The 15067-nt window shown below is 35.4% G+C and overlaps 1 protein-coding gene across 1 annotated transcript; it reads right to left on the reverse strand.

Moving 5' to 3' along the window:
• Positions 1–838: 838 nt before the first annotated feature.
• LOC149775255 (uncharacterized) lies at positions 839–11968 on the reverse strand. Its single transcript, XM_089944377.1, has 3 exons — positions 11793–11968; positions 4700–4914; positions 839–2719 (listed from the first exon to the last, which is right to left on the reverse strand). The coding sequence occupies exons 1-3, from the start codon at positions 11966–11968 to the stop codon at positions 2268–2270; spliced, it is 843 nt and encodes a 280-aa protein (XP_089800503.1). The 3' UTR covers positions 839–2267.
• Between the last annotated feature and the right edge of the window lie 3099 nt (positions 11969–15067).

Raw genomic sequence — 15067 nt, forward strand, 5'->3', positions numbered from 1 at the left:
TTGTTTTTCTCTCTCACTCCATATTTCTTCGTATCTTGCCTCTTATCCATGATATGGGAGAGGGGTCGTAAGAACGAAAGGATTGCGATGAAATTGTATGCCATGTTAAATTCGTTTTGAAAACGGGGACTATTGATACATTTTATCGTTATTTTCATACGTCATTAATGATTAATGAGTGCAAATTCATCATTGATCTTGTGCCTGCAGTTGAAATAATCTTTATATATTTATATTATTGCGCCACGGGCGGATCATAATTTGATATGCCAATAGAACTGGTATATTAATTTGCTTTATACCAACACTTTAAATGCCATATTATTTTATGTAAGTGGTACATATATAATATCAGCTACATTTAAGCACATTTATGTGTATCTTACTGAATTGTTTTGTCTTCCGGTTCGACAGATTTGGCAATGCATTGCAAATTAATGATAACAATTTTCTTTGAACAAAGAATTTATTTCTTGCAGCTTGCTCATCCAACTTCAAGATTTCAATATTTAAAAACGTATATATATATATATATATATATATATATATATATATATATATATATATATATATATATATATATATATATATATATAAATAGACACGATTTTTGTTGGAAGTACATGTATTGAAATGCGTAGAAGACAGCTAAATGAGTGTAAAATATATACAATATATTTGCTAAGTAAAATTGGTTGTGACCTTTGTGTTGTGATTATATATCTTAGTTTATCTTAGCTACGAAAGTATAGTAGATACAGTTAGTTTGATATGAACGATGATCGAAGTGGATCGGCCGCTCTTAGAGCAACATGTGGAAAGGTAAACAAAAGAAAACTACACTGCCCAAAGTCAAATTTATTATGGAATTCTCTGATATGACGATATAAAATAGGAACATTTTAATTATAAAGATTACATGAATATGGTTATTAGTTATGGAAGTGTACATTTCATTAGACCATTCACAATATTAACATATAGCCCTCATGATTTTTTAAATTGTCAGTGATTGTGTCAAACTTATACCTCGATGAGTATCCAACCATGATAGTTTAATTTTAAAGTTAAAAAGAAACACCTACTCTTGTGCATTGGTTAAAACTTATTAGTTTGTTCCTAACCCGTTCAGGCAAATCTATGCACGAGTTTGCCCTGAGCGACTGGTAGTTTGTATGTGCAGTGTTAAATTTTCAATCCTGTCGAACATTTATTTTGTACTTTCTACACGTATTTCGCAATGCAAAATGTCAAATAAATGTTCAAGGGCATAATCTATTTTTATCTGTTCATTATGCTATTATGTATTAATCGGTCAAAATTCTCCTTGTTCAACATTCTCAGCATCTTTGTTGGGTTTCTTCCTATGTCTTGGGCGTTAGTTTTGGATGACATTTTGCAAGGACAAATTTTCAGTTATTTCCAGCGATGATTTTTTTCAAACGTAAAGTTCAATCTCGTTGAAACTTCATCAACAAGCTGACCATTATCGCAGTAAGATCTGAGCAAATTATTTGTTATTTCTTCTTTACAGAAACCCTTTGTTAGTGGCGATTATATTAAAGTTTAAGTTCAAAATGCCACTCAATTATTTGTTTGTTTATAAATGTATGATTAGAAGGGATGGAGCCTGTATTTTTCTTTTGAATTTCTTTGGAAAATATAAGTCAAGTCTTGAAGACTTCATCGTTGACTTGCTCAAAAGGAAATTTTCGATACATATATAGTCTGTTAGTTATTGAGAAAAAAAAACTCCTTGTTAATCACGTTAACAGTTAGAGAGTCCGCCAGGGATGCGGGAGGTCGTGGGATCCATCCCCGGCCGAGTCATACCAAAGACTTACAAAAACGGTACTAACAGCTGCCTCGCTTGGCACTCAGCATTAAGAGGTTAGTCATAGGGCTGGTCGGGCTGGTGTCAGGATAATGTGACTGGGTGGGACATCATGCTACATGTCTGCGGCATGATGCCCCAGTGATAAGCATCACTATAAACTGTCACACTGAAGACATCGTAGCGATATGACTGAAACATTGTTAAAGCTACATTAACAATCCAAATCAAACACACACACACACACACACAAACACACTTACGTTGAACTACTTAATCAAACGCCGAAATTTCCCTTATTGATAAAACAGTTCCACATATAACAAAATGTGTAAGCATTAAATATACAATCATATAATTAGTACAGTTAAGCTGAATTGATTCTGACAGATCGTGAAAACGAAACCTAAAAAAGCCAAAAGAAATACACTTATCAACACTTTTTCTCTACTTTCCTTACTCTTTCCTCGAGTCTTTTGACTCTGTTAGGTACTTGTTTGTACCATTTACTGTCTACCGTTTCATCCGCAGCTTTATCCCAGTCTCCATTGTTAACAGCCTCTCGAAACGTCTTGTATCCCTCCAATCCCGAATGACCCAGATTAAACCTCATGTTCAAGATAATCAGCTGGACCTCTTTCGGTAGATTCTGGAAATCATCGAAACGTTTACAGCCTATCGCCGCCTTAACGTCGGCTTTGAACGCTTTCTCGATCCTCTCCTTGGAGATCTTTGTTCCCAACGGCTTACCGTATTCTGGGTCATCTGGCGTGATTTTGTGGCCAATTCCAATGGTAGGATTTCCTGTATTGTCGATATAGATTTCTTCTTTGTATCCTTCATCATTGATAAGTTCCTTTCGAAGTTGATCCAAAATTGCAGCATCTGCAACACACAAGACACAGAGAAATCTCGATATGTCGTCAGTCACTTTTTATGTTTGAAGCCTGTATAACATTTTTGAAGTATTTAATATGCTCATACAATGCTAGGTTAAATTCAATATCTACTACTCTGTCTGAGTTTCAATGGACATGGGTTGGGCATAGCTTGAAATATATATATATATATATATATATATATATATATATATATATATATATATATATATATATACTTAAATGAGTACCTCATTTTAAATGAAATGTATGAACCTCGTTCAATAGTTTCATTCGTTTGCGAACTTTGCCACCCTTGTCTAGGGAAAGATTGAAATTATTCGACTTGATTCATCGAGAGCTTAAGAAGGTAACAAAAATGACAAACGTATTGACAGGCCCATCTACTTGCAGATTAAAGAAAACATATATATATATATATATATATATATATATATATATATATATATATATATATATATATATATATATATATATATATATATAGATAGATAGATAGATAGATAGATATAAAAGCAAGGAATATGATTGATTATATGCGCAAAAAGGAGATATAATAACACAAGCAAACAATATGACCCTTACTGTAGAGGTTGCAAATGTTTCAATTTGTTACGTTTATATATATATATATATATATATATATATATATATATATATATATATATATATATATATATATATATATATATATATATATATATATATATATATATATTTATATAAACGAATATAAACGGTTATGTGACAGCACAAATCTTAACGGTTTATCAGAGAAAAACATGGGGACTTAGTATTTCTCCTGTAAGTGCGTTCATGAAATCACGGCAACTTGGATTGCGTATCTAATATTTAGCATACTCTGTGCTGCGCCCAAGTCAAATCAACATGGCCCTTGATCATTCGTTTCAAGCAATGAGGCTTGTTGATTTTCAGCGTGGCAATTATGGTATTGTATCAAGTCTAACTCAATAAGATTTCAGATAGCTCCTTGTTACGCTGTACTAATGAATAACGATTTCTGTGAAATGATGTTCATTTTTATGGCGGATTTGGATATAAATATATTTTTGTTCAGATGATATCGTCGAGCGCTCGATCCAGTGGTAAATGATTTTTGTTTAAGCGTTGACGTTCCTTCCATACGAGTAGATTAGAGTTAGTAGATTGGCGTTTTCGCATGTGTGCTAGAAATGTCAGCTTTTTTTTTTTTCGTTTCTGTATTGCCGATTCCATATAGGAAACTGTGGATATGAAAATATCTTACTGACCCAGAACTGTAAAGCTTGGTCTAATGATTGGTTAAGGGATAAGCCACCGTCCTGTTAGGTCGTTCCCAACCTGCGACAGAGTTCTGAGATCGATTTGACCACAAAACAATACTATTACACATGTTTCGTGGAATGTAGTCCAAATACTTCTTTAGAATTTTGAAATATATTTCACTGACTATGGCACAACACAATACGTTTGTCTTAAGACATTTTATAGAATATGTAATTAATATGATATGTATTTTATTTGATTGCTATACATAATGTCTTACGCGTCTGTATGCTAACAATATTTGCTCTCTGATCTGCTTTGTGGATTTGTCGTTGAAAGGTTTCACGTATTTTACAACTACAAATCTACACGAGAATTTGTTTCAGCTAGAAGGTTACAAATACGTCTTCTAAATATATAAAGAAATAAGGTCCTGCGTGTTTTATGAAATTTCATGTATAACAAGACAACACTAAGCAAATGTAAAAAGAAAAGCTAAAGCAGAAATAAACAAAAACAAATAATAAAATAAATAAACCAAAATGATGAGCCTTTAAAGATATACCTCAAAATTGATCATTAATCAACTAGCTGCAAACAAGAGATACAAGTTAGAGCTCAGAGCTGCAGAACATGGCATACTAAATTAAAATTTGTATACTACTCATGTTGGTATTTTGAGGATACGTAGCTTTCTTACCGTCTATCGCGCAGTCCTTTTTAGGCTTTTTCGTCGTTGTTCTGGTGCATTGGGTGGTTGTAGCTGTCCCTGTAGTTGAAGTTGTCTCTGGAGTTGAAGTTGCCTCTGTAGTTGAAGTTGTCACTGTAGTTGGAGTTATCCCTGTAGTTGAATTTGTTTCTGGAGTTGAAGTTGTCCCTGTAGTGGATGATTCTTTCCTGGTTGTCGTTGTCTCACTAACTCATAAGGCCGTTTCTGCATAAAAGATTGTAGAAGTTTGCAGAAGTTGTGGTGTGGTCAGTAGTGATAAGCATCGTTGTGTATAGAGCTGCCGTTGAGAGTCCTTCAGAAGAATTTGCATTAGTGGAGGAAGAATTAAATGTATCGCTTTGCAGTGAAATCTTCGGAGTTGCGATTGTGTATGCAGTCACAAACTGTGTTGTTGAATTAGAAGCCGATGTAGTGACGTTCAGAGGTGTGTTCACAGTGGAGGAAGCCGCAACTGTGGACGAAAGATCGACAGTCACATTTCCTTGTGACGTTGTCGGAGCTCCGGTTGGGTATATAGTCACAAGTTGTGTTGTTGCATTTGCAGCCGATGTAGAGACGTACCCAGTTGTTGGAAAGATCTCTGTAGAGGACGAATTGTTTCCTTGCGAAACCGTCGGAGCAACTGATGTGTATGCAGTTACAAATTGAGTTGTTCTATTAGAAGCAGATATGGAGGTAAGTAGAGGTGTATTTTCTGCAGAGGAACTCGTCAGCGTTTCGTTTCCTGTTATAGTCATAGGATCTGTTGTGGAGACATTCACAGGTGATGCACTCACTATTGGCAGCTGTGAAACACCTATGAAATAGACTAGTAGCCCAAGAAGATGTGAGTTGTTCCGTTGATGCATTGTATATATGATATATCCAGTAGGCTCAATTTCGTAAATTCTGTGTACGAAATAGAAAGACATATTATTTCTCTTCAAATGTTTGGAACACCAGTATCATTTAAGATAATACAAGAAGATCTCTTTGAAAGAAAAGAATCATGGCGATATATCAAGGAAAAGGCAACTTTAAAGTAAAAGAACAACAAAAACACAGCAGTCACTAACGTACTATACCCCACTAACATGCACTATTTACATGTATCCAAATTTAATAAAGTTTTCAAATTTACATGAGAGTTTCAACTTCATTATGTGAATGAATTCCCACACGTGTGTAAATGTGCATGGTATGTAGGCTTGCACCATATCTGAAAGCAATTCAAAAATATACAAGCACACATGCAACATTTTTCACACTGTGTTTATTTCGGCAAGTGAGTGCAGTTTAGATCATGCACACGTGGATATTTTTAATTATTCATGTAAAACTTATCGCTAATGCATATACAAGCTTCTTTGTGACATTTCGCTACGTTTAGGTGCTCGGTATGAATATATGCAGCCAGTTGATGATATTGCCCCAGTGTGTATATAGCATGAATTAGTTCATGATATGTAAGGTATGTTACAGTGTCTGTCTGTCTATTTGTATATGTGTCTATTTGTATGTGTGTGTCTCTCTATATGTATGCATGTATGTATGTATGTATGTACCTAATTCAAATCCCTATTAAATCGTCAACCTTTATGTCAACTATCCAAGAGATACCTTTGCGTATTGCATTATTCAATGTTCAATTAGTAAGACCACCTGAAAAGTGCAGAGAAGTAGTTAATTTTATCAACAATCAGAATATCGACCTATTTTTCCTGACAGAAACATGGCTAAAAACATCAGGCGAATGCGTGGATCTAACACCCACCGGTAATTCCATCAAATCGTTCCCCCGCCAATCTCGCGGAGGTAGAATTGCTGTCATCACAAAGAACTCCATGATCAAACGTCTTAACAACACCACAACTTTCAATTTCTACCACACATCTTTTGAACTAGTCCAAACCACACTTACACTGGAACAAAGGTCAGTCCATTTTTTCTGCCTATACCGCCCTCCTAATATTAAAATAAAACAAGCTGACTGTATCTCTCTTTTTGGAGCAGTTTCCGAATCTTCTGGAGTATGGAAATTCGATAGGTGGCAACCTGATTATTCTAGGAGATTTCAACATTCACTTGGACTGTCCCGGAAACCGAAACACATCAAAACTCCTAGATACCATTAATGTTTTCAACGTCAAAAACAGTTAGTTAACCAACCCACCCATAAACATGGTCACATTTTAGACTGGCTTCTTCATAGACCTGATGATAATATTCTACATGGGATACCAGGTAGGAACCTGGTATCCCACGAACTTGCATCAGATCACCTCTGCATTATATGCCATCTTGACATATCAGTCCCTAACCCTCCACCTTTATTTGCTACTAAGAGAAACCTTCGTATGATAAAGATAACCAAACTAATGCATGACATCCAAGCAAACCAAACAATTTGCCTACCTCCTACAGCAGAACAACTCGATAACTGCCTGCGTTCATTGCTCGACAAACATGCCCCAGCCACCAAGTGCAGAGTATCAATTCAAAATAGTTCTCCATGGTATAGCAGTGTTAGGGACCGGCTTCGCACTGCTAAAAGAGACTTCCGTAAAGCTGAGAGGCTTTGGCTTTCCACCAGAATCACTATTCATAAGCAGATCTATGAAGCCGCTAAAAAGAACGTCACAAACATATTCCATGCAGCGAAATCAGCCCACTACAGTACTAAGATCATGGAAAGTTGCAGCTGCAAAGAGCTCTTTGAGATTACTAACAAGCTAATGTCAAGGAACAAATGTACACCACTTCCAACTACCTTCACTCATGTCGACCTTCCGGACCTGTATGCATATTTCTTCCGTGAAAAAGTAAAAACCATTAGAGATAAGCTTAACACCACAATTTCAATTGACTCGTCGTCACCATACAGTTGGGATACAAAATTTCAGCGGCAACATTTATCAGCATATGAACCCGTTTCTATGGATTTAGAACGTACAATCGTGATGAAGGGTGCACCAAAATCATGTGAACTTGATCCAATTCCAACATCACTGCTGCTTGAGTGCTTAGATCCAGTATTGCCTTCACTAACTGATGTTATAAATAACTCTCTCTCATCGAAAACTTCCCATCATTTTTCAAAACTGCCATTGTAAAGCCTCTGCTGAAGAAACGAACACTCGACCATAACGATTTAAAGAACTACCGCCCAGTTTCTAATCTCTCATTCATATAAAAAATCTTAGAAAAGGTTGTTCTATCCCAGCTTGTGTCTCATCTGAATTTAAACAGTCTTTTAGCCATGTACAATCTGCATATCCCCCTTGCCACAGTACTGAAACTACTCTTCTAAAAATAGTTAATGGCATTCTCTCTGCTATGGATAGCGGAAAGATTACAGTCCTCACCCTCTTTGATTTGTCTGCAGCATTTGACACAGTTCTTGGACCTGTTCTTTTCATTCTGTACACTCAGTCGCCCTCAAGTGTCATAGGTCATCATCCAGTGTCTCACCAGTTGTACCCTGACGACACCCAAATATCATGCCTAATATACAGTTAGAAAGGTACTTAAATATTTATGTAGGTGATCGTTGTTTTCTAGCATATTTGGGTGCATTTGTTTATACTGCTTGAATATTTTGTGGATATTTCTGCAGTTGAGGATAAATTAAAAATAATCAGTCTCGTTACATTATAATGTTTCGAGAAATATGATATTTTGTCTTCTGAAAATGTGCTTCTTATCCACAGAGCGTTTCCGTGTTCGTATGTGCATACATGTGGACCTAGACAGTCATGATACCGCTGTTTCAGTAAAGAATCATATTGGGTATCAAATCAAAAGTGACAGGTACTATAAAATGTCAACTGAGGCATAATTAGGAATGTACACAATTTTGTTTATATAAATACTCATCAGACATGTTTCTTCACAAATTTATTAAAATTTTCAAACACAGTCTAAGTGTTCAAAGTTGATATAAAGTTACGTTCAAATCATTGACGTCGCGCATTCTTATTTTCTTTTGCATATGTTCATTTACATTTCATTAGATAGGCATTTGGTAAAACAGCATTTTCTTTTTGTAATATATGTTATGGTATTATATGTTATGGTATTATATGTTATGGTATTATATGTTGTGTTATTTTATGTATGTATACATGTCTATGTTATGGTATTATATGTTGTGTTATTTTATGCATGTATATATGTCTATGTTATGGTATTATATGTTGTGTTATTTTATGCATGTATACATGTCTATGTTATGGTATTATATGTTGTGTCATTTTATGTATGTATATATGTCTATGTTATGGTAGTATATGTTGTGTTATTTTATGCATGTATATATGTCTATGTTATGGTATTATATGTTGTGTTATTTTATGTATGTATACATGTCTATGTTATGGTATTATATGTTGTGTTATTTTATGCATGTATATATGTCTATGTTATGGTATTATATGTTGTGTTATTTTATGCATGTATACATGTCTATGTTATGGTATTATATGTTGTGTCATTTTATGTATGTATATATGTCTATGTTATGGTAGTATATGTTGTGTTATTTTATGCATGTATACATGTGTGTACGAGGTCAAGTTGTAAAGTTCTGAATGTTTTGTCATAACGTTGGTTTTGTTTGAATATATGGGTAAATTAAAGTCGATCAAGAGACCAGATAACATGATCTAAAAATGATCTGTACGCACAATACGTCGGACACCTGCATACATATCGGTGTGACGTAACATAGGTAAATGACGGCGAAGTTAAAAATATAGCAAAGTTGGAGAGCAATTCTGCTATCGAGCAAAGAGTTTGCTGCTAAATCCGGACACTCTAAGGTTACTTTCTGACTGATATCAAGGCCGTCTTGGATATTGTTTCCTTGTGTAATTCTATATCATATCCTTTAATCATGAGGTGGTTTCATTGTTCTAACGATGGTCGTGTATCCATGGTAACCCATGCTCTGAAAGACCGTTGTCTGTGGTTGGTGAGAGGCAAGTGGATGACGTGAAGATGGCAATTGATAGAGATTATGTTCAATTTAAGTGGAATGTATTTCTTTTTTCGCGGATATTTATTGGTCATCTGGTTGTAACATACAGAAGAATTATTCGAACCTTAGTAAGGTTTGTACAAGTTGTGTCCCATATTTGTTGACTGCTGCTCAGAAACAGCCTCAGATTGAAATCACCAAACAGCTATTTACCAAATGAGAATAGTGACCCGAGGTATTCAGACGAGACTATAACAGGTGTTGAAACCTGGATTTACTTATTTTTGAATCCGACTCAGTAGAAAATAGTAACGTTTGGATCTGAGTTAACGAACAGAGAGAGACAAATCGCTCGACTTAGTAAACTGACACGTGTTTGTTTTTTATAGGAATTATTTGTCGATGATAAATTCGTCAAAGTACCTGAGCCTGATTATGCCAGTGTCAATGTGCCCTTTCATGCCAACAAAAGTAATGACAAAAGTTGTGGAAGGCTATCGAACAAACTTTCTGTATACTGGCACCCGAGATATGCATCTACTCCGTGTCAACCGGTGCAAACATCGGCCATTTTGACCGACTTCCAGAAGAAGCAAGTGTTCGCAACTTTGCCACATGCTCCATAGATGATTTAGCTCCGAAAACCAAACAATGAATAAAATAGAGCACTGAATATTTTAATAATCAAATTGAGAATGTTTATTCAGGTGCATATAACTTTGTTGTATAGTTCGATACTATTCAGAAGTTTTTAAATACCTCTCGGATTTAAATGTATGAATATCTGGCTTTATTAAAAGATTTATTTATTTTAGAGAGAGAGAGAGAGAGAGAGAGAGAGAGAATTTTTTCTACTATTGAAAGGCGTCAATGTCTTTAAAGGCTCTGGTTTTGGGATCCACAATACTAAGTATCTGAACAAATGGGAACCAGTCTCAAAATGCGCGCATAAATGGGTCTAACTGGCAAGGATAAGTTGATAATAAAAGCAAACTGTTAGTAATAAAACTCTTTTGACGCCATAACCTAGTTGTAACTGAAAAAAGTAAAGACGTGTTATGTTGATCCTTTTACAGGCTTTAGTCTAGAAAAGGTTTGCATATAGTGAAATTAGCATATGTCTCTTTGATGCATATTTAGAAGAAAAAACATGTAGATCGAAAAGAATTCAAGGTTTTCTTAACATGTAATCTTGCACCAACGATATGTCTATACTGATAAATACAGATTTGATCATGGGCATTCAAAAATTTAAAGTTATTGAATTTTTAATATTTTATTTTTGGCATATATTTACAATGGGAGCTGAAATAATATATAGACTTTTGTCTTCGGCAGTGGCGGGGATTTGTGCGTAGTAACTATGTTAGTGCCAAGTATTAATTTACCATGAACACCGAAGGAGCTTATTATTGAAGCCCTTCATGGTGTAAGATATTTAGTGTATACATAACTACAGCATGTAAATAATGACTACACCCTTAAATCTGGAATACGCTAACCAGTTCAGTCTTATCAAGAGATGAAAGGGATTAAAACGATTTTGTTACTTTTGTAAAATATTTCGACTGTGAATGAATGTGTGCATTTGTGCGTGTGCGTGTGTGTGTGTGTGTGTGTATGTGTGTGTGTGTGTGTGAGAGAGAGAGAGAGAGATGGTGGTGGCGGTAGTGGTGGTGATGGTAGTGGGGTAAATACAGAAGGATAGAATGAGAGAAAGGAAAGTATAGTTACAAAATCAAAAAAGGAAACTAGTAATGTGATTGTTATTTTTCATCCTTCGAGTTCGAAGATGACCATGACATTACCAACTGCTTTGTTTCTGTTAGTATGCTAATGACTGATCAAGTAAACGTGTACTCTCAAATGCCCTTGGCACACATGAAAAGAATTTCTTGATTAATAGAAGAGGTACTACATTTCGGAGACTCCACTGTTGCTTCTGCACTAGATCTGCAAATATTTTCCATGCAAAGTCCGTAGCTCCAGTATGGATGAGACTCCGCCAGGTGGAGAGATCATGTGTACGATCCTCCCAAGGCCCAGGGTCAATGTTAACGTGTTTCGTGGATTACTTGATGGAATCTTTAAAGCGTTTCTACTGACCACCCTGAGATTGCTTTCTTTCCTTCAACTTGCCGTGTAAGATCTTTAGTAGTCTTTCGTCTGACATCCCGGCGAGGTGGCCTGCCCATCACAACTGTGATGTCGTCAGTAGAGTATGCTTGAAATGCTGAGCCGTGTGAGAACCTCGGTGTCTGAGACCCTGAGCTATCTACCATCCTATCTTAATCAATTTCCTCATGCAGCCCATGTGATGTTTATTCGTTTCCTTGGCATATCAGATGCACACGGTCCAGGTTGAGTAAGAATACAGGATCTGCAATATAATGACACTAGGTTTTGTATATGGTCTCACCTGTCTGCTCTCCCACACATTTGCATGTAGTCTGCCAAAGGTCGATTGCTTTTGCATCGATGTGGACTGCACGTGACAATACTATATCTGAGTTTGTCCCCTTCCACGATGTTTTGGCCATAAATAGTGACTGTAGGCTCTACATAAGGCTTTTCATGGTGCATCTGTCTTCTTGATATTAGTTTTGATACCAAAAGTGTTAAAAGCTGAAAAGAAACGGTCTATACTGTGTTGAATCTCAAGAGCTTGCTATGAATATAATGTGGTTCCAAGTATCATGGTCACAGTCACATAAGACATCAGTAAACATGACATAAAACATTATAATGAAGAAGGGTGGGACCAACTTACAGCCCTGATTAACTACATTGGTGACTTGGAATGGTTCAGATGACACTCAATATTTTAGATGTTTCTGGTCATAGAAGTTCTTCATGTGATTCCTTTCTTTGTAAGAGTAAATACCCGTGCTCTTTAATCTGTACTGGCTACCCGTTCGGTCCAGAATTAAAAACCAAAATCTGTTCACTATTCTACATATCTTTGAATGGCTCCAATTCGATATACCAATCTGACCTCATTTTGAAACTTAGGTCCTCGTCGACACTCGTATTCTCAATGTTCCAGCTGGTAAAGCAAAGTCATATAAACAAAGTTCTTTGGATACCAGGGCCCAGCTACGTGGAATGAACTGCCCGTTGATCTTAGAAACAAGAACACTGTCATCTCATTCAAATGTGCTCTTAAAATTCGCCAATTTCGACTACAAGACCATACATAAAGACTTACTAATGTTTATTTCCTTAATTATTGTCAGCATGTTGTTGTTTTGTAATTTCATGGTGTTTGTTTATGCAACCTTGTCCTAGTATATGTTTTTATGTGTTATCTAATATCGTAAAGTTGGGGAGATTTTGACGATTAGGCGTGGTACTAAGCACACATTATTATTATTATTATTATTATTATTATTATTATTATTCAGTAAGAAGTCTTGCGATTCTGTAGCCGATAATTCTCATTCATAAGTCTATATATAGCAGCATCATTATCATCAAATCAATCTTGATGTTAACGCGTGGTGGAACCATGGGTTTTGGATGCAGTTGAGTACAGTTAGTCTCTGAGGGATGCACAGTCTCCACGACATTCTCGAAGTTTATTTCCATTGTATCCAGTTTCCTCTACAGTTCTTCAACAAATGTTTGTTTCATATTATCCTGTTTGAATTTGACAACATCAAGCCTTTTGGGGACTGTTTTCCCATGTCGTTGTCTGCTAGAATGTATCCTGATATAGAACTTGGAGATTAAGTTTCATAAGTCTGTCGTTCACGCCCTTTGGAAGATTATTTAACTTGCTAACTAGCTGTGATTGATGGGCAAACTCAATGTCAGTAAGTAATGTGGTTAGGTAATAGCATACATTCGTTATAGAAAGAATTGATAACGTAACCTATAGTTGAACATTATCATTGAAACTTTAAATTTATACAAGAGAATGCGATGAATGCTATTAATAATCGCCCGCCCACTTTACCTTATCCTGGAGTTAGAAGTACAAGCAGTTTTCATATTGTGATGAAAAATTACTCTTGGTCCACAGAGTCGATCTACTTACTTTTTTGCAGATTAAAGAGGTCAATTATGAAAATACACACGTACTTTTACGGGAGGAATGATAAACAGCAATATAAATATAATTAAGAGTATGAATGAACGAGGATAAAAGCAAACGAAAGAGACTGATTCATTTGAGATATTTTTAACAAATGAAAACGTTTAATAAGAAAACAATATATGTGAGAAAACGAAAATCACAAAGGCAAGGATAGAACTCGAACACGCACTGTGAAATAAAAATATTTGTGTAAAATGCTCGGCACTCACGACCACATAATACTTACACGTCAGTTTTTATTAAAAACTGCAGTAGGATCACTAGAGGCCGAGTGGTCTAACGCGCTTGTGTTTACAGATTACCGAAATTTCACCTCTGTCATGTGGGTTCGAATCTCAGGCTAGACAAACGTGGGTTTGTGAGAAAGTATTCCAGTAGCTTCATGTGAGTAGGTGGTTCTTCGGCTTCTACCTAATCTAGATATAATTGCCGCCATGTTTAGCCTACCATGTACTGAAACATGGCTTTAACGCTTTTGTTTTCTTTGGTATCCATAGTCAGTGTGCAAATATAATACAGCAATAATTTGCTTTATTTCAGCTATTTCTTTATATACAGTTAGATCCATTGATAGATTGTTATATTTTTCATGATATATGCCAATATACGAATCATTCCATTGTTTTATTTTCCATGAATTTTGGCAACCAGTCCATATGAATCATTCCATTGATAGATTTTATATTTTCATGATATCTTGCGACCATTATGCGAATTATTCAATTTATAGATTGTTATCTTTTTCATGATGTCTGACAACTAGTCTATACGAATCATTCTATTGATAGATTACTATACATTTCATGATACCTGACAACCATATTATACAAACACTAAGATAAATTTCGAAGACGGTATATAAAACAATATAGGAAAGATTGCGGACGACTGATTTGACATGTATTAATAATTGCAATGCGTCTGTCTTGAATCAATTCTTCAAGTCAATAATTCCTTTATTGAAGTATGTCAAGACGGAGATAACCTATTATTTACCACACAAAACGCTGCTTAGATTATTCTTCCAGCAGTTTTGGAACTGAATGTTAAAGCCATTTCTGTCAAACAGTCACCAATGCAAACTCTGACATACGCAACTCTTATAATAGTGCAATTAACGTCCACCAGTAGATTTGTTTGACATACTTATTCGATGTTATATTTGTGTCATACAGTCAATCCTCAATACAAATTTATATTTTGATGACATTGAACGTAAACGATGGAACAGCTGTGGTATCCATGCAATCTTTAAATATGAATGGATAACAAATTCTTCATG

This window comes from Sinohyriopsis cumingii, chromosome 19 (assembly GCF_028554795.1).
Source record: "Sinohyriopsis cumingii isolate HCF-2022 chromosome 19, ASM2855479v2, whole genome shotgun sequence".
Taxonomy (NCBI): Eukaryota; Metazoa; Mollusca; class Bivalvia; order Unionida; family Unionidae; genus Sinohyriopsis; species Sinohyriopsis cumingii.

What these genes read in the sequence shown, in the direction of transcription:
- LOC149775255 (XM_089944377.1), bottom strand. Translation starts at nt 11,968, where the DNA reads ATGGTAGATAGCTCAGGGTCTCAGACACCGAGGTTCTCACACGGCTCA. An exon ending in AAGAAAGCAATCTCAGGGTG is followed by an intron (nt 4,915 to 11,792) that starts GTCAGTAGAAAC and finishes CTTATGAGTTAG; the next exon opens with TGAGACAACGACAACCAGGA. An exon ending in AAAGGACTGCGCGATAGACG is followed by an intron (nt 2,720 to 4,699) that starts GTAAGAAAGCTA and finishes TGTGTGTTGCAG; the next exon opens with ATGCTGCAATTTTGGATCAA.